This window comes from Myxine glutinosa, chromosome 4, assembly GCF_964187855.1.
Source record: "Myxine glutinosa chromosome 4, kmMyxGlut1.1, whole genome shotgun sequence".
NCBI classification, from domain to species: Eukaryota; Metazoa; Chordata; class Myxini; order Myxiniformes; family Myxinidae; genus Myxine; species Myxine glutinosa.
Genome location: NC_136264.1, coordinates 213,912,812 through 213,930,917, shown reverse-complemented (window position 1 = coordinate 213,930,917; position 18,106 = coordinate 213,912,812). Strand labels below are relative to the sequence as shown.

The following is an 18,106-nucleotide window of genomic DNA, read 5'->3' as shown; positions in this document are numbered from 1 at the left end:
AACATCTCAAAGATGATCAAGAGAAATGGGAGGCACCTGAGGTAAATTTCAAGTGTCATAGCAAAGGGTCTGAATACTTATGTAAATGTGATATTTCAGTTTTTCTTTTTAATAAATTTGCAAAACTTTCTAAAATCCTGTTTCCTCTTTGTCATTATGAGGTATTGAGTGTAGATTGATGAGGGAAAAAATGAATTTAAACGATTTCAGCATAAGGCTGCAGCATAACAAAATGTGAAAAAAGTGAAGGGGTCTGAATACTTTCTGAATGCACTGTACATCAGGACACAACATAAGAAAGGGAACAGTTGGCGAAAGAGGAAACGCTAACAGCAGGACAGAGGAAGAAAGTCGATGGAGATAGACAACCAGGTGATGCAGATAACGATGGGGAGAAAACAAGGGATGAACAAGATCGATACATCAGCAAAGTTATGGGAGGGGTAAGAAGGTGATTCCACATGCGGGGAAAGAGGAATAAATGAGCGGAGGTGAGCAGTGATTATGGATTTAGGCAGTTTCACTTGGAGGGGGTTGCTGGTGGACCGGCGTCCTGCAGATACATGGGGGGACAGAACACGGAGAGGGCAGAGGGTTCAAGACCAGAAATGAGGTGCAAGAAGACAGCGAAACCACGGACCTGTCGATGGCGTAGTGATAGGCTCATAAATTCAGCTTCAGCACGAGGGATTCCAATGATCTTGAAAGCCTTCGCTTCCACAGTGTCAAACCAAGCAAGATGTGAGGCAAAGGAGCAAGCCCAGAGGGGAGAGCAGTACTCCATCAAGTTACGGGTCAAAGCCTTGTAGGTGGATAGGAGCCCAGGTGTACCAAGGAAGGATTTTGCACGACAGCGGATTCCCAGTCGACGTCTACATTTGGAGGCCAACATTTAAATGTGGCTTGCTCAAGAGAGATCATGGCTGAGTGTGAGACCAAAGCGAGAGAGTGACTGATCCTCTTCGAGAGTGTTGTTGAGAAAGTAGATGGGAGGATTTACCGTACGGTTCTATCGGAGAGAGAGAGAGTGCGAGTGTGTGGGATTTCTCAGAATTTAAAGGCATATTCCAAGTGGTTGACCAAATTGTGATTTTATCAAGGTCTAAAGAGAGGAAAGAGGCTGCTGCTTGTCTGTCAGAAGGATGAGGGATGACATGGCAGATAGAGGAGTCATCAGCAAAAATATAGAGTCTGATTTTCCAGAGAGTCAGAGAGATCATTGATGAAGATTAGGAAGAAGATGGGGCCTGAGAACACTGCTAAACATAACCATCTACTCTAGCCTTGACAGGGAGAGGAGAAGAAAAGGTTCCGTTGAGAGTCACACGCTGGCTATGAGAGTAGAGGAAGTCAGTAATCCACGAGTGGAGTTGGCCTAGCATTCCATAGGCAGGAAAGTAAGGCAGGATGACAGAGTGTATCGAAAGCTCGAGATATGTCGAGAGATGGCTCTGATCTCATGTCTGGTATTGAGGGCCTCCATCGATTGTTGGGAGATTAGAAGCAGCATGTCCAAGGTAGAGTAACAAAGGTAGGAATCTGAATTGATGATCTAAGATGAGGCTGTTGGAGAAGAGGAAGGATTTGATATCCGAAGCAATGATGGATTCCATGACTTTGCTGATTATCGGGAGCAGGCTGATTGGTCTGTAGTTGCAAGGATCTGTTTTTGCACCTTTTTGTGTAAAGCGGTGATGTTGGTGATTTCCAAGATGCTGGCAGATGACCTTGAGCAAAAGAGAGGGTAAAGAGAACAGAAAGAGGGCGAGATAGAGTGGCAGAGCCGGATTTTAGGACCGGTGGGCTGATGCCGTCTGGTCCAGTTGCAGAATCAGTCGAGGTTTGACAAAAACTTCTCCATCTTGTCAGGAGAGAAGGACACAGAGTCCAGGAGCAGTTGGGTTCCACTGGGAAAGGTGGGAACAGAGAGAGATGGGTTTGGGACACAAGATTTTGAGGCAAACACAAAGTTGAGGCATTCGGCTTTGTCACGTTCAGTGCCACCTGTGTAGCCATTTGAGGTGACGGAGGGGATGGAGGGGGAACAAACACCAGAAACGGATTTGACCAGACGCCACCAGGATTTGGAGGAAGGAGACAGGTTTGAGAGTTCATTCTTGAGAGTGGAGAGATAGTGCTTCCTGGCTCTCATTAAGCTAATTGATCTGCAGTTGAGAGGATCCGTTTTTGCACCTTTTTATGTAATGCTGTGATATTGGCTGATTTGCAAGCAGATGGAAGATGACCTATGGTAAATGACAGGGTGAAAAGGGCAGAGAGAGGAAGTGCAAGGGCAAAAGAGCAAGTTTTTGGAACACATGAGCTGATACCATCCGGTCCATTTGCAGAGTCAGAGCCAAGGGTTCCCAGAAACTTTCCACCTTCTCAGCTGCAAAAGACACAGAATCCAGGAACGGTTGGGTATGACTGGGAAAGGTGGGTACAGAGAGACGGGATAGGGAAGCAAGATTTTGAAGCAAAATTAAGGCATTCGGCCTTCTCACGAGCGGAGGCAGCTGTGGTGTCATTGTAAGTGTGGGAAGGGATGGAAGGAGTGCATACACCATGGCAGACTTAACAAGGCACCACCAGGTTTTAGAGGAGGGAGACAAGTTTGAAAGATAAATATGCAGTTTATACAAAATTGTAAAATAAATTTTTTATCTGAAAATGGGGTTTGTACAAATTGCACAGCATTTTAAGGTTTAGCAACTTCATAATAAAACACTGCAAAGTACTTTTGCAATCAGATACAGTATGTAAAGAAACATTGTTAACAGTGTTCCAAGTCAGCATGCCTGTGTGCTGTTTAAAAACATGATGTATCACACGCTTTGATTACTTCACAACGCGCTTCAAGCTTGGAGGTTTTACCCAACACAGGGACTGAACACAAATCATACTTACATGATACTTACATAATACTTACATGATACTTACATAATAGGCTTTACAAACTAGAGGTTCATAAAGGCACTAACCAGGGAGTTAGCATTATGCAGTTACTTATGCACTAACCTTGTGGGAAGCAAAGGTAAATCCGACATTTCTGGCATGAGGCCTTCGTTGAGCAAGATAAAGGGGTAACCTCCGACGAAGGGCTAATGGCAGAAAATTGAGCTTTATCTTTGCTTCCCACAGCAGTTAGCCTACCTTCATGAAACTCCAGTTTTTTTGTATGTTCTTGTATCCTCCTTGTATTTGCATGTGTATGTCCCGCGATGAAGCTACCTCCGAGGGCCTTTCACTCACTCACCGCAGGCAGGTTGGTGGTCTTTCCGTCTTCTTCCGACTCCTCTCTGGCCTTGCCCCCCCAGCTCTATCTGGGCTCTGTCCCGCAAATATTCCTACAGGTCGCACAAGATCTGCCTGCAACCCTCTTATGGTTAAACTGCCAAAATCAAGACTCTCTGCTCACCTTCACTCCTTCATTCCTCTTTCCTCCCGCCTCGGAAACAAACTCCCCCACTCCCTTCAATCCCACTCCTCCCTCCAGGTCTTTAAAACAGCTGTTCACCACCATCTCTTATCTTGTATCCTCCTTGTATTCGAGCCCCCATCCAAAACCTTGATCTTTTCTACCCCCGCTAATTTCACCCCAAATCCACTTTTTTGAAATACCAACTTCTTTCCTGGAAGTCCTTGGTGTCCTTGTGTTTTATATTTCTCCCACCTCCCCTCCCCTTCCCACGCCTCCTCCCCCCCAATCCCTCTCCCTCCCATACTTTCCCGATGTCCCTTCTGTCAAATGTTGTTTTTGTGTGCTTCCCCTTCTCTCCCCATCTTGTCTACCGCTCCCCTTTTTATATACTTTGTTTGCTTGTCTGTTTGATTTGTTTGTGTGATAAATGTTAGCTCTTTCACGAGCCTCGATTCTGTATACAAAAAAAAAAAGGAAAAAATCCATGATCGAGGCTTTTGATCAAACCTATCGTCTGAACTGTCCATTGACACAGATAGACACCAGCCTTGACAAAGTCGAGTATTCTCAACAGAGAGAGACACACACACACACACACACACACACACACACACACACACACACACGATATAATTTGTGCTTGGATAAATCGGTAAATGGTTCTATGTAGGCGATCTTCACAACAGCAGGATTTTCCCAACAAATGTACACCACGATGACCATCTCCTATGGAATGTACTCTTTTGTGGCTACTCTGGATGCCGTTTGATTGGTCAAATCAGAGCCTGTTCAGTGTAATCCTGAAAGCATTCCTCATTCGAGCCAAATGTAAGGCCATGTGGGCCATGTACTTTGTATTTGAAGCAACGATTTGTTGGAACACGTATCACAATCCTCGATTTCTAATTTGTTTTCTTAAATATCAGCTTCCTGCATTTTTGCATCTATCATTTCAAGCCTTAAACACCCAGGTGCAACAGCATCATACACGTCTCGAGCTGGAAGGTGTAAAGAAAGGCCACCGGTAGAATTGGATAGTTTCATATCTGAGAGTTAACCTTGGACAGACTGCTACTCCATCGCAGGGTGCTCCCGAAACACCCCTTAATCAGGAAGGAATGTAGAACTCGGCGAGGATAAAAACAAGGCCTGTCTGTAAAACACCAGGATGACAGTTTAAGGTAAGACCTGGAATCAAACCCACACCAGACAGTTCAAACACAAGTGCACTACTCTCAAAGCTAACCTCCTCGCCCAAGATAATGGTGGAAGTGAACATCGGTGCAACAGACCCGATGATGAACTTCATCTGGCCTTTTTGTGCGGCCCGCACAAGCACAGGTACCAACTGCGGGTCTCGTGGGCCAAAGATTCCGTGCGGTCGGATCGCTACCGTCAGGGGACCATCCTTCGATCTGCCTGCGCCAAGCACTTCCTGCATGCAAGCATAAAACCACAAGGCGAAAAATTCAAATTAGTCACTGCTAATGTGAATACTTCTAACCGTTGCACACAGCACTCAAAAGGCAGAAAGTATCATGTGTGATTGTTACTGAAACCTTACAGCAACGTGGTAATGTGCCAATTCACACCTTCTCCTGTAGAATCTTTGTCTCTGTGTAGTAGTCCATGGGTCTTCTAGCATATGGCGCGTCCTCGGAGGCATTTCTGATATCCTTTCCTTCATAAATCACACTGGCACTGCTCGTCAGCACCAGGTGCTGATGGCAAGAACGTGAATTTCACATTAATAAATCGGAATAACGTTTCCTGTTTAAGAAAACATTTTCTTTGACGTACAAGGTTTTTCTGAGCACATTATTACTGAAACCCATCAATGGCAACCTGTGTAATACATTGTGGTATTAAAGCACATTTGTGCAATTCAAATGGTAGTTGAAAGCTGAATAAATTAAAAGAAGCAAATGTAGTATCTGCCAAGAACATGGCAGATCAAGCCACCTGAGTGGAAACATGAACTGAGGTAGAAAGGTGAAAATGCCATCCTAATCACCTGTACCCTTTACTGAGAGCAATTGCAACATCCAGTAATTCATACCAAGCACCTGAGTGGAAACATGAACTGAGGTAGAAAGGTGAAAATGCCATCCTAATCACCTGTACCCTTTACTGAGAGCAATTGCAACATCCAGTAATTCATACCAAGCACCTGAGTGGAAACATGAACTGAGGTAGAAAGGTGAAAATGCCATCCTAATCACCTGTACCCTTTACTGAGAGCAATTGCAACATCCAGTAATTCATACCAAGCACATGAGTGGAAACATGAACTGAGGTAGAAAGGTGAAAATGCCATCCTAATCACCTGTACCCTTTACTGAGAGCAATTGCAAAATCCAGTAATTCATACCAAGCACCTGAGTGGAAACATGAACTGAGGTAGAAAGGTGAAAATGCCATCCTAATCACCTGTACCCTTTACTGAGAGCAATTGCAACATCCAGTAATTCATACCAAGCACCTGAGTGGAAACATGAACTGAGGTAGAAAGGTGAAAATGCCATCCTAATCACCTGTACCCTTTACTGAGAGCAATTGCAACATCCAGTAATTCATACCAAGCACATGATACTCGTACTCATACATGCAGTCACACACATGTCAGAGGTACATGGATAAAGATCTCCAAAATAAAGGCAGTAAATGGTAGGAATAATGGAAATATAAACACGAGCCAAGCCACAAACCACATTACGATACGAGAAATGTTTATTAGCGCTGAGGAAGCGCCTCTAGCGAATGACTTCCAGCCAGTGTAACGCGAATTCCTGTCACAGGAATTCTGAGATCATATAAGTGTGACGTGGCAGTTCCTGATTGGTTCGTGTTGGGGAACCCCTTCTCGCTGCCGACGTGACGTAAATTCGCGCACGCGCACTGGTGAAGCGCGAGATTCGGCCCAAAGTTCTGTTCCTGCTCGCCATGAAGTTGGTCAACATGTGCTTCTGCCGGCCTGCGCTAACTACGTCTACGGCCTCAGCGCAATCCAAGAGGATTCACTTGTTCTCGTAAAAAAAAAAAATTTTTAACCCCAGAAATGAACAAGCCATTCCACGACTGAACTTCATTCACAGGAGGAGGCCGATGTCATCAAATGGACAGAAACAATATCTACAATATCTAGAGTATTCATTTTATAAGAGAGTCGGCAGAAGAGCAGAGGATGACATACAGGTAAGCACACTTTACCTACAAGATGTCTGATCTGGATTTGATTCCCGACTCGACTATAAACTGTCACAGTGGAACTTTCTAGGAAAGGCGGAAGTGCTCCGTCCCTTGAATGGACGTTAAACTGGCCGGCCCATCTGTCCGCATTAGTTGGTGGACGTTAAAGATCCCTTGGTGTCCTTCGCGTAGCGTAGATGAGTCATCATCGGCACCATGAGTAAATGACAAATTCCTGTCACCTTCAGTCGAATGGCAGTCCTGGTCAGCACGTTCCTGAAAGACTGGGGCCAAAAACTTTCCCCAGCCGATCCCACAAAAAGGTGGGATGAGTTGGGGCCATTATAGTAGTAGTAGGAAGGGGGAGGGAGGAAAAAATGAGAACATTAAGAACGTTGAAAATAAATACAAATGAGAGATGGCATCATATCCTTCATCTGGTAGGATAAGTGGGGAGAGAGTGGCATCAAGTGTGGGAGGAGAGAGGGAAGTCAGGGAAAGGGTAAACATGTATATGGAAAATCAATGGGTGAGAGAGGGCACTGAGAGGTGGAGGGGAGGAGGTGGCCAGGTATTTTTTTTTTTTTTGCATACTGAATCGAGGCTCGTGAAAGCTAACATTTATTTCACAAACAAATCAAACAGACAAACAAAATATATAAAAAGAGGGAGCGGAAGACAAGATGGGGAGAGAAGGGGAAGCACACAAAAACAACATTTGAGAGAAGGGACATCGGGAAAGTATGGGAGGGAGAGGGATTGGGGGGGAGGAGGCGTGGGAAGGGGGGGGGGGGTGGGAGAAATATAAAACACAAGGACACCAAGGACTTCCAGGACAGAAGTTGGTATTGAATACATTTCCACCAACTAATGCGGACAGATGGGCCGGCCCGTTTAACGTCCATTCAAGGGACGGAGCATTTCCGCCTTTCCTAGAAAGTTCCACTGTGACAGTTTATAGTCGAGTCGGGAATCAAATCCAGATCAGACATCTTGTAGGTAAAGTGTGCTACCTGTATGTCATCCTCTGCTCTTCTGCCGACTCTCTTATAAAATGAATACTATAGATATTGTAGATATTATTTCTGTCCATTTGATGACATCGGCCTCCTCCTGTGAATGAAGTTCAGTCGTGGAATGGCTTGTTCATTTCTGGGGTTAAAAAAAAATTTTTTTACGAGAATAAACATTTCTCGTACCGTAATGTGCTTTGTGGCTTGGCTCGTGTTTATATTTCCATTATTCCAACCATTTACTGCCTTTATTTTGGAGATCTTTATCCATGTACCTCTGACATGTGTGTGATTGGTAGTTGGTATTGAATAAACAAAAATACATTTCCACCATATTTTGAGGTATTAAAGTAGATCGTGTACCAAATAAATTCCAACGAGGTGGGCAGAGGTTATGTTTTCACAACTGTCTGTTTATCTGTGAACAGGATATCACAAAAAGCTATGGACGGATTCGGACCAAATTTGGTGGACATGTTGGGCGTGTGACGAGGCCGAATTGATTCGATTTGAGTGAAGAACCGAATCCGGATCCGAGAAGTTTTAAATTATTAAATGATTCTTCACCATTGATTGGTTGGGCCGCCCAAAGCGATATCTCGCATGATGTTTCAAAAAGTAATGGACGGATTATGGCAAATCTGGGTGAACGAGTTGGTTAGGTGACGAGAACGAGCCGATTCGAATTTGGTTCAGGTCCGAATCCAGATCTGACGTATCAGTGGATACAAAAGGTAAACTTCAGCCTGGCGGAGGTGTGCTCTCTACCGAGTGCCCTTCTAGTTGTGTATGCAATCTACAGGTAGTCCCTATCATTTGCTTCAACTCCTGACAATGCACTTTACATGTCATTGTAATTTTACATTCCCATTAGTCTTACCCGACGAACACGAATTCAATGAATTATCGAGTTGGATGGAGGCTCGTTTCACTACAATAAAGGTCTTGGTGCACACAGGTGGGAGATACTTGCGAAGATATTTACCTGCACCCCGCATTCCCGGCATGCTTGCAGCACCGTTCTCGTACCCAAGAGGTTCACTCGGTAAAACAGCTTCCGGTCGTTGCTGGATGGGGGTGGTGACGCGCAGTGGAACACCAACGTGGCCCCCGTGAGTGCAGCAATCAGATCCTGCAACAGAGGCTGCACTTTCATTCCAGGTTTGCAAAACCACCGAGGTCTTTTGCAACATGAAACTCAGGTAATATAAGTGACATTGACAGTGACAGGTAATAATATAAGTGACAATGTCAAAAAGGTGTCAAGTGATATAAATCATAACCCCCCCCAATCGAAGCAATTGGCACGGTCTATGTGAGACGGTACTAGCCCCGAATTTCTCGTCTTGTAATCCTCGTCATGATGACAGACACAGCCAGATTTAAGTCCTGTGATAAAGATGTGTACTCTGCAATGCAACACCCCTTACCGGTACAATACCGGAATGACGGATTTCATTGGGTTTGGCCTTGCCAAACATGGCACGAGCTGCTCCATAAATGTAACCTGCTCTCTTCCACATTGAGGTGTCATAACACCCTTGGAATAGAGCACAAGGAATTTTCATCACGGTTATTTTCCGAAAGACATTTTCTGGGGGTGCAGCTGTGCCGCTTGATGCGATTCCCCTCATTACTAGTCTCCTGGTACCCATTTTGCAACATCGGAAGGATGACCGGCTGAGTCAACCCATCTTGTGTTAATTCAACGGCATGACAGGGGCTCCAACTCAGGACCCTAAGATCTCAAGCCAGCCACCTTAACCGTGAAGCCAACACCTGGCTATAATTGCACTGCACATACGAGAGAAAGGCAAAGCACGTTTAGAAAGGAAAGACGTGAAACGATGTCCATGTGAGCACAAGTGTGTGTTTCGTGACTGCTGCCCCCAATCCTCCAACAACACAGAAGATGCCCGCACATTTTTTTTCATGAAGTTCTGTCTCTGCTTTGACAAAGTCATGGCAAATGCCAGGCAACATTCAGCACCGCCGTGTTACGGGCCTGACCCAGCACCTGCTTTTCGCAAAGGTCTCCGAGGAAGAAAGTGACCCGCTCGTCGTGGAAACTTTGTCGCAAGTCGAACACGCGGACTACGTAGTCGCGCTGCAAAAGGCCCTCCACCAGATGCCGACCCAGGAAGCCTGATCCACCAATCACGACGCACGGTCCCTTCATCTGGTGAACAAGGAAAAACAGAATCACCTATATTGTATCTTGCAGGGTACGAGTGCAATAAACCGCTTTTACAATTCATCACGTGGTACACAGTCCTGTTAGCCGATTATGACATCTATCTATAATTCCAGCAATCTCTGTGTGTCTGTCTGTGTGTCTGTGTGTCTGTGACCGCTGTTTCTCGACAACCACGGGTCCGATATACTTGAAACTTGCCAGGTATATTGCTGGGGACCCGAGGATGTGCCTTTTCAAGGTTTGTAATTAATCGGACAAGTACCTACCGAGCTATGTCCAAAAAACGCTTCAACCAATCAGAGAGCAGCGAGCTATCACGTGTGCCGAACCGTTAATGCAATGCAAGCGTTAATGCGTTAATGCAAGGCTTTTCTTTTTTTCCCTCTTCTCTTTCTACTTTTCCTTGCGATTAAATTGCAAACAGCCAAAATACGTTGGCGCTAATTGAATAATTGGCCATTAACACTAAAATAATCGTAACTGCGATATGCCAACTTCCGGACAGTGCAGCCTTCCATGTTGTTGTTGTTTGCAGCAGCTGTTTGCAGCAAGGCAAGGCATTTCAACTATGTTGCCGTTAAACTATGTTTTAAAACGAATTCAAACTGCGATTAAATTAAAACGATTCATCCTAACTGCGATTTGCGAACTTCCGGACAGTGACGACTTATCTTCCGGCAGCCAATCACAGAACGCTCTGTTGCGTAGGCGTGGCCGATGTGAGACGAGCGGAGCTGAGCGCGTTACGAGCTGACCGCCATTACGGTACGTAATTCGATTTCTTATGCGCATTATTTCTCCCAATTCAGTCAGAGCGAAGGGCGGAAGCGAAGAGCGTTGCTTTTTTTGTTTACGGGCGTACGGGCGGGGTAGAGCGTACGGGTAGCGTTTTTTTTTTTTTTTGGCCACGGAACGGGCACCCACGTACGGGCAATGCCCTAGTTTGGATAATTTGGGAATAAATCCAAAAACCGTCAGCATGAAACATTCTTCTGACACACAAATTAATGCTCAGCTTGAGTAAAAAAGAAGTTAATGACGGATCGTTTCATGAAACAAAGCTATAAACGTTTTTTTGTATACAGTATGTAGTGTTTTCAAAATGACGGTATCGTGAGCACAGTGCTGTTACGGTGAGAAAACGAGACTGGCATCCCAGAGGTTGGAGGTTCAAATCCACCTGAAGGACATCTAAAGATTGGCTGTTGAACTCCCATTTACCTATCTGGCCAAGCCCTGGCAGAAGCGCAGACCCTGGAGCTCTTTGGTCTCACTATCTGCCATCATCTGGATTGGCCGGACCATATCTCCAAACTGGATTACAAGTCTGGCCGGTGCCTTGGTGTTCTCTGCAGAACCAAGAACAGGTCATTACGGTGGCAAAGATCTTCATCTGAAATATCATTGGCTATGGCTTCCCACTCTGGGCTGATGCAGCCTCAAATCATGCTCCTCTGGAAGTAGTCAAGTCCGAGGCTTTTCAAATCATGCTCCTCCCTCATGCTTTTGTGGAATACTGCCCGTCGTCACCTCCTCTCTCCCATACCCACCGCCGATCTATTTTATTCGAGTTTATCCCCTCATCTCCTCCTTACCCCATTCCTCCCCTTCATTTTCCTGCCGTTCTCCTACTCACATACAGTGTCCCATGTGTTTCTTTTGTCAGTCTGTTCCTCTATTCTGTCTGTGGACTTGCTGCCCCCTGTCGTTTAGCTCCTCCATGAGTCTAGAATTCTCCCAGGAAATCTGTATTTCAAATACACTTAAGGTAACAGTTCAAAGGATTTGGATTCTAAGTTTCTTGAAATGGAGCAATTGTCAAGAGAATTACCATGTGTTATTAGATTATCAATAACTAGAGGGGCTCCGAGGAAGAAAGTGGCCTGAAGCAAGAGCCTCGATCAGGTATAAAACAAAAACCAAGTGAGATTCAAATGATAAAATATGGGTTCCACTGTAACGGGTCATTGTGCTGATCAGACTCAAAGGCAGTTTTACAGTTCTAGTGAGTTCAGTGTAAAATCACAATCGTAAAGAGTACACAGATCTTGAGCCGCCGTTGGTAGGTGGTATTCAAAGGGGAATTTGTTACCTTCGCAAAAGCGGAAGGTTATGTTTTGATCGCTGTGTATTTATTTGTATGTCTGTGTGTGTGTATGTTAATCACATAACTCAAAAAGTATTCAACCGAATTGCATGAAATTTGGTGGGATGATTGGTTATTATACGGGACACATTTGATTAGATTTTGGGAAACAGATTTGCTCAAATTCTGACTATTTTTAACTCGATCGTATTTCACTCAAAGTTATGAGCGACTGAAGAAGAAGATGTCCATCCAGGACGTCATCACTATAACACGATCTCCCGCGATCATTTCAACCTCAAAAAAAATTATAATTGCAGATTTGTCAAGAGATGAGGCATATTAACAAACGAATGAAACAGATTTGCTCAAATTCTGACTTTTTAACTCGATCGTATTTCACTCAAAGTTATGAGCGACTGAAGAAGAGGATGTCCATCCAAGACGTCATCACTATAACGCGATCTCCCGCAATCATTTCAACCTCAAATGAAATTCAAATTGCAGATTTGTCAATCGGGGAGGCATATTAACAGACGAATGAAACAGATTTGCTCAAATTCTGATTTTTAAAAATCGATCGCATTTCACATAAAGTTTCACATCGCATACACTCCCATGCCAAGTACAGAACAGTAGCTGCGGCGAAGGTATGCGCTCTACCGAGTGCCCGGATTCGTTTTATTTTTTTTATTCTTTACATGCACAAGTGGCACTTTTATGTCTATCAAGATGGTCAACTCACGTTAACTCATTATATCCATGTTGCGAACGTACAAGGGCTGTTCTAAAGACAATTACGTTGTTTTACAGAAACCGAGACGTTGAACTACATTCCATGATCCAATACTCATGTCGAGATCTTCGACAAAAGGTCCGACAGGATGGTGCAGAGATAGCGCACTCATTTTTGTAATCGAAGTAGTATAAGTAGGACCAGCACTTAAAGCAGATCTCTCACACTCATGCAAGTCCATAATGAGACAGGTGCTCCCTCTGTTGATCTTTTCAGGCGTGACCACCTGGATGTCTACACAACATCAGAACCTGATTTAAACCACTCACCAGGTGTATAAAGGGCTTTGCACAAAATTATGTTGCAAGTCTGTGATGAATTATTGAGAAATTAACCCCTCTTTGATCAAAACCTGCATTTTTGTATTTTGGTGTTCTTCTTGGACATTTTCCTATCTTGGCTTTCATCAGTCGCCATCTTGCTTATCATAGGATAAATCAGAATAAACTCAAATATGGGGGAATTCCAAAGCACACAGCTATTCAAGTCTGTCTGTCTGTGTGCCATGCCCAATACAGTGTCGGGTTCTGCATTGAAAGTGGTTTCTTGACTCAGGTCACAATCCTGAATGAATCGCCACTCCGATGCAGGACTTTCAGGTACTGTATTTGTAATTTGTTCAAGGTGTCAGTGATAACTTGCCCACTGCTCGCAAAGGACACCGTGGGCATCCACCAACTCATGCTGGCAGACAGGGCACCCAGTTTAATGTCCATCTGAGGAATGCAACATCGTGCCTGAAAAACACCAATCCGACCAAATTACAGTCAGGCCAAGTTTCAAACCCAGGTTAGACAGCTCAAAGGCAGACGTGATCCCTCTGCACTATCCTGTCAATAAATAATGGTAATATTTTAGTTTCTCGATATATTTTTTCACTATTTTGTCCACCTTGTTTACATATACACGACCGGTCAAAAGTTTTACAACATCCCAATTTTTCCAGTTCTTATTGAAATTTACGCAGTTTAATGTCTCAATGTACTCTGAAATTAAGCATAGAACAAATAAACAATTGGAGATAAAAAAAAGAAATCATAGAATCATTTTGTTTAACAAAATTTAATTTAACTTTTTGACTCAGCAAAGTAGCCACCTTTTACAAGTATAACCGCCGAACACACTCGTGGCATTCTTTCGGCAATGGAAATCAAATATTGTTCGGGAAGTTCTTCCCAACACTGTTGCAGCAGTTCCCACAAATGTGTTGCACTTGTAGGTTGCTTTGCTTTCACCCTTCTGTCCAGTTCATCCCAAACCAGCTCGATGGGGTTTAAGTCTGGAGACTGTGCTGGCCATTCCATGATTTGAAGCCTACCATCTTGTTCTTTTCCTCAAAGGTAGTTTTGACATCGCCTGGAGGTGTGTTTAGCATCATTATCTTGCCGTGGGATGAACCCCTGAGCAACTGGGCGTATACCAGAGGGGCTGCAAAATTGCATGGCGCTGCAAAATGCTGTGGTAGCCCTTTTCGTTCAGGGTGCCAGTCACTCTGTGCAAGTCGCCGACTCTGGATCCAGCAAAAGAGCCCCAGATCATCACGCTTCCTCCTCCATGTTTGACAGTTGGTGTCACACACCGAGGAACCATCCTTTCGCCTACTCGACGGCGTACAAAAACCCTGCGTGATGAACCAAAGATTTCAAATTTTGATTCATCCGTCCATAAGACCTTCTTCCAGTCTTCAGTAGTCCACTGGCGGTGCTTCATGGCCCAGGCAAGCCTCTTTTTCTTATTTTGCCATATTAGCAATGGCTTTCTTACTGCCACTCGACCTGTCAAACCTGCAGCTCGAAGTCTTCTTTTTTGGGTCTGCCAGACCTCTTCCTGTCAGAGTTTCCTCCAGTCTCCAAGTGCCTTTTGATGGTGTCGGAAACTGTACTTCTTTGCAATTTCTCTAAAGGAAAGACCTACACTTTTAAGGGTTATAATGATCTGTCTGTCTTCCTTTGTTAATTGCCTTTTTCTCGCCATTATGATAGCAATATACTACTTCCTGCAGTGTAATATTGTCCAAATAATGCTTTAGAGGGTGCAATAACAGTCTGTTCCAATACTGCTTTTATACAGACAGGGGGTTTATAATCAAGTAATCAGTAGAGGTTGGGACACCTGCAGGAATTGTTTGCATCAACTTTCAAGGCTTAATTTACTTACATTGCTGCACAACAGCTGTAAGTTGTTAACTCATTACTTGTTCCATGAAGAAGGCCTTTTTTTTTTTTACAATATAACTGTGCAATTTACATTATTTTCCCGTTTTTGCTAACCTAAACTTCTTCTTTTTTTTTTTACCTCAAGCAGCAAGGCTAACCCCCGCTCTTGCAGGGAAAATGGCCTTTAAAATACCTGTTGTTTGTTTGTTGAGCAGTTTACTGCTTACCTTTGTACCATTTCAGGTTATTCACTGGACTTGAATTGCTTAAATTTCAATAAAAACTGGAAAATTGAGGTGTTCAAAAACTTTTGACCGGTAGTGTACATCGTTTTTTTTGTTGAGTGGTGATTATTTTTTTTTGTTGACCTACACATTTGTAGACATAGTAGTAAGATGAAAGTTAAATATCTATTTGGTGTCAGTATAAATATCTATCCTTGCTATTATATGTCTTGCAAACTCCATATTTCTGATTATAGATTTTTCAGAGGCCTCAAAGTAAAGTTTCAGAGGCCTTTCAGAGACTCAAAGTAGAGAATCCCCCTAAATTCAGTCAAAATGGAGAAATCAAAGATCAGGGTTGTGATTTTTTTTTTTTTTTTTTGTATACTGAATCGAGGCTCGTGAAAGAGCTAACATTTATTTCACAAACAAATCAACCAGACAAACAAAATATATAAAAAGAGGGAGCAGAAGACAAGATGGGGAGAGAAGGGGAAGCACACAACCACAACATTTGAGAGCAGGGAGAAGTGTGGGAGGGAGAGGACTTGGGGGCAGGAGGCGTGGGAGGGGGAGGGCGGGGGGGGAGAGGTATAAAACACAAGGGGACCGAAATTAGCGGGGGTAGAAAAGGTCAAGGTTTTGGATGGGGGAAGATAAGAGATGGTGGAGAACAGCTGTTTTAAAGACCTGGAGGGTGGAGTGGGATTGAAGAGAGTGAGGGAGTTTGTTCCAGAGGTGGGAGAAAAGAGGAATGAAGGAGTGAAGGTGAGCAGAAGGTCTTGATTTTGGCAGTTTAACTATAAGAGGGTTGCAGGCAGATCTTGTGCGACTTGTAGGAATATTTGGGGGGGACAGAGCCCAGAGAGAGCTGGGGGGGCAAGGCCAGAGAGGAGTCGGTAGAAGACGGAAAGACACCGTATCCCTGCGCATCGTAAGAGCGTGACCAAGGGTTGGCGTCAGGAAGGGCATCCGGCCATAAAAACATTGCCTCAAACAGGGAACCATGATTGTCATGGGGCCCGCAAGGCTAACCCCTGCTCTCGCGGGGAAAATGGCCTTAAAACGATCATTCATTCATTCATTCATTCAATTGTATTCACCCAACCGTACGGAACTTCACATCAGGATTTCCCTCAAATTTCCCTCACTTTTGTGAGGGGTGTGATAACGTGTGATAATTGATCGGGGTGTGATAAAGTATCTCCACAAGAAAGACTTGCCTCCCAAGCAAATACATGTGGATATGGTAGTGACCTTAGGGGATGATGCTCCGTCATATTCCACAGTAAAGAACTGGGCAACCGAGTTCAAGCGTCGCAGACCAAGCACTGAAGATAAACAAATCTGGTTGTCCTGTTGAGGTGGCAAGGCCAGAAATGGTGGACCAGGTGCATGAAGTAGTGATGAAAGATAGATGAGCAACCATCAGGTATGCAGCCAAGACATTGGGTGTCAGTTTTGGTTTGGTACAATGAATCCTCACAAATTGGGTATGGGAAAGGTGTCAGCACGGTGGGCTCCCTGAATGCTGACAGCACACCAGAAAAGAGGTCATCTGGACATTTTCCATGAGCTATTGGATTGTTTTCATGACAATCAAACGACTTCCTCCAGCGGATTGTCACACCCTTTTTGTTTTTTTACGATACATGGGTTCACCACTGATCCTGAGACAAAGCAACAGAGTATGCAGTGGGAACACACAGGGTCCCCAGCTGCTTGAAAGTTCAAGAGGACATCATCAGCTAGAAAGGTCATGGCCAATGTGTTTCAGGATTGTGATGGTGTGATAATGGTAGACTTCTTAGAAAAAGGAAAAATTGTTAACAAGGAGTATTATTATTCTGATGAACTGCACAGGCTGTGTGATGCCACATTGGAAACTGACCCAAGGTGTTCTGCTTCTCCGGGGGCGACACCGCTCCACACACCTTCCAACTCCCGATGACGACTACTGCTAACTGTGGGTATGAACTACGGCCATACCTACCCCCCAGATCTAGCTCCATCTAACTTACACTACATGGCCAAAAGTATGTGGACACCCCTTATAATTAGTGGATTCGGCAGTTTCAGCCACACCCATTGCCGACAGGTATATATAATCAAGCACACAGACATGCAATCTCCATTGACACACATTGGCAGTAGAATGGGCCGTACTGAAGAGCTCAGTGACTTTCAACATGGCACCGTCATAGGATACAATCTTTCCAACAAGTCAGTTCGTCAAATTTCTGCCATGCTCGAGCTGCCCCGGTCAACTGTAAGTGCTGCTATTGTGAAGTGGAAACGTCTAGGAGCAACAACAGCTCAGCCGCAAAATGCTCGGCCACACAAGCTCACAGAACGGGACCACCGAGTGCTGAAGCACGTAAAAATCGTCTGTCCTTGGTCGCAACACTCACTCCCGAGTTCCAAACTGCCTCTGGAAGCAAAGTCAGCACAACAACTGTTCATCGGGAGCTTCATGAAATGGGTTTCCATGGCCGAGCAGCTGCACACAAGCCTAAAATCACCATGCACAATGCCAAGCGTCGGCTGGAGTGGTGTAACGCTCGCCGCAATTGGACTCTGGAGCAGTGGAAACGCGTTCTCTGGAGTGATGAATCACGCTTCACTATCTGGCAGTCTGATGGATGAGTCTGGGTTTGGCAGATGCCAGGAGAACACTACCTGCCCAAATGCAGAGTGCCAACTGTAAAGTTTGGTGGAGGAGGAATGATGGTCTGGGGCTTTTTCATGGTTCGGGCTAGGCCCCTTAGTTCCAATGAAGGGAAATCTTAACGCTACAGCATACAATGACATTTTAGACGATTGTATGCTTTCAACTTTGCGGCAACAGTTTGGGGAGGCCCTTTCCTGTTTCAGCATGACAATGCCCCCGTGCACAAAGCGAAGCCCATACAGAAATGGTTTGTCGAGATCGGTGTGGAAGAACTTGACTGGCCTGCACAGAGCCCTGACCTCAACCCCATCGAACACATTTGGGATGAATTGGAGCACCGACTGCGAGCCAGG

At 44.6% G+C, this 18,106-nt stretch overlaps 1 protein-coding gene across 6 annotated transcripts in view; it reads right to left on the bottom strand.

Moving 5' to 3' along the window:
* LOC137425723 (sterol-4-alpha-carboxylate 3-dehydrogenase, decarboxylating) overlaps window positions 1–18,106 on the bottom strand; it is a 60,397-nt gene that overhangs the window by 22,670 nt on the left and 19,621 nt on the right. For 4 of the 6 annotated variants that reach the window (XM_078777003.1, XM_078777004.1, XM_078777006.1 and 1 more), the window contains exons 2-5: window positions 9,641–9,802; window positions 8,609–8,767; window positions 5,014–5,142; window positions 4,714–4,856 (exon numbers count right to left, since the gene is read on the bottom strand). In XM_078777003.1, the coding sequence (XP_078633129.1) occupies window positions 4,714–4,856; window positions 5,014–5,142; window positions 8,609–8,767; window positions 9,641–9,802 (593 nt within the window). The remainder of the gene's footprint in view (window positions 1–4,713; window positions 4,857–5,013; window positions 5,143–8,608; window positions 8,768–9,640; window positions 9,803–18,106) is intronic. The other 2 variants (XM_068114457.2, XM_078777005.1) reach the window with 1 other exon arrangement.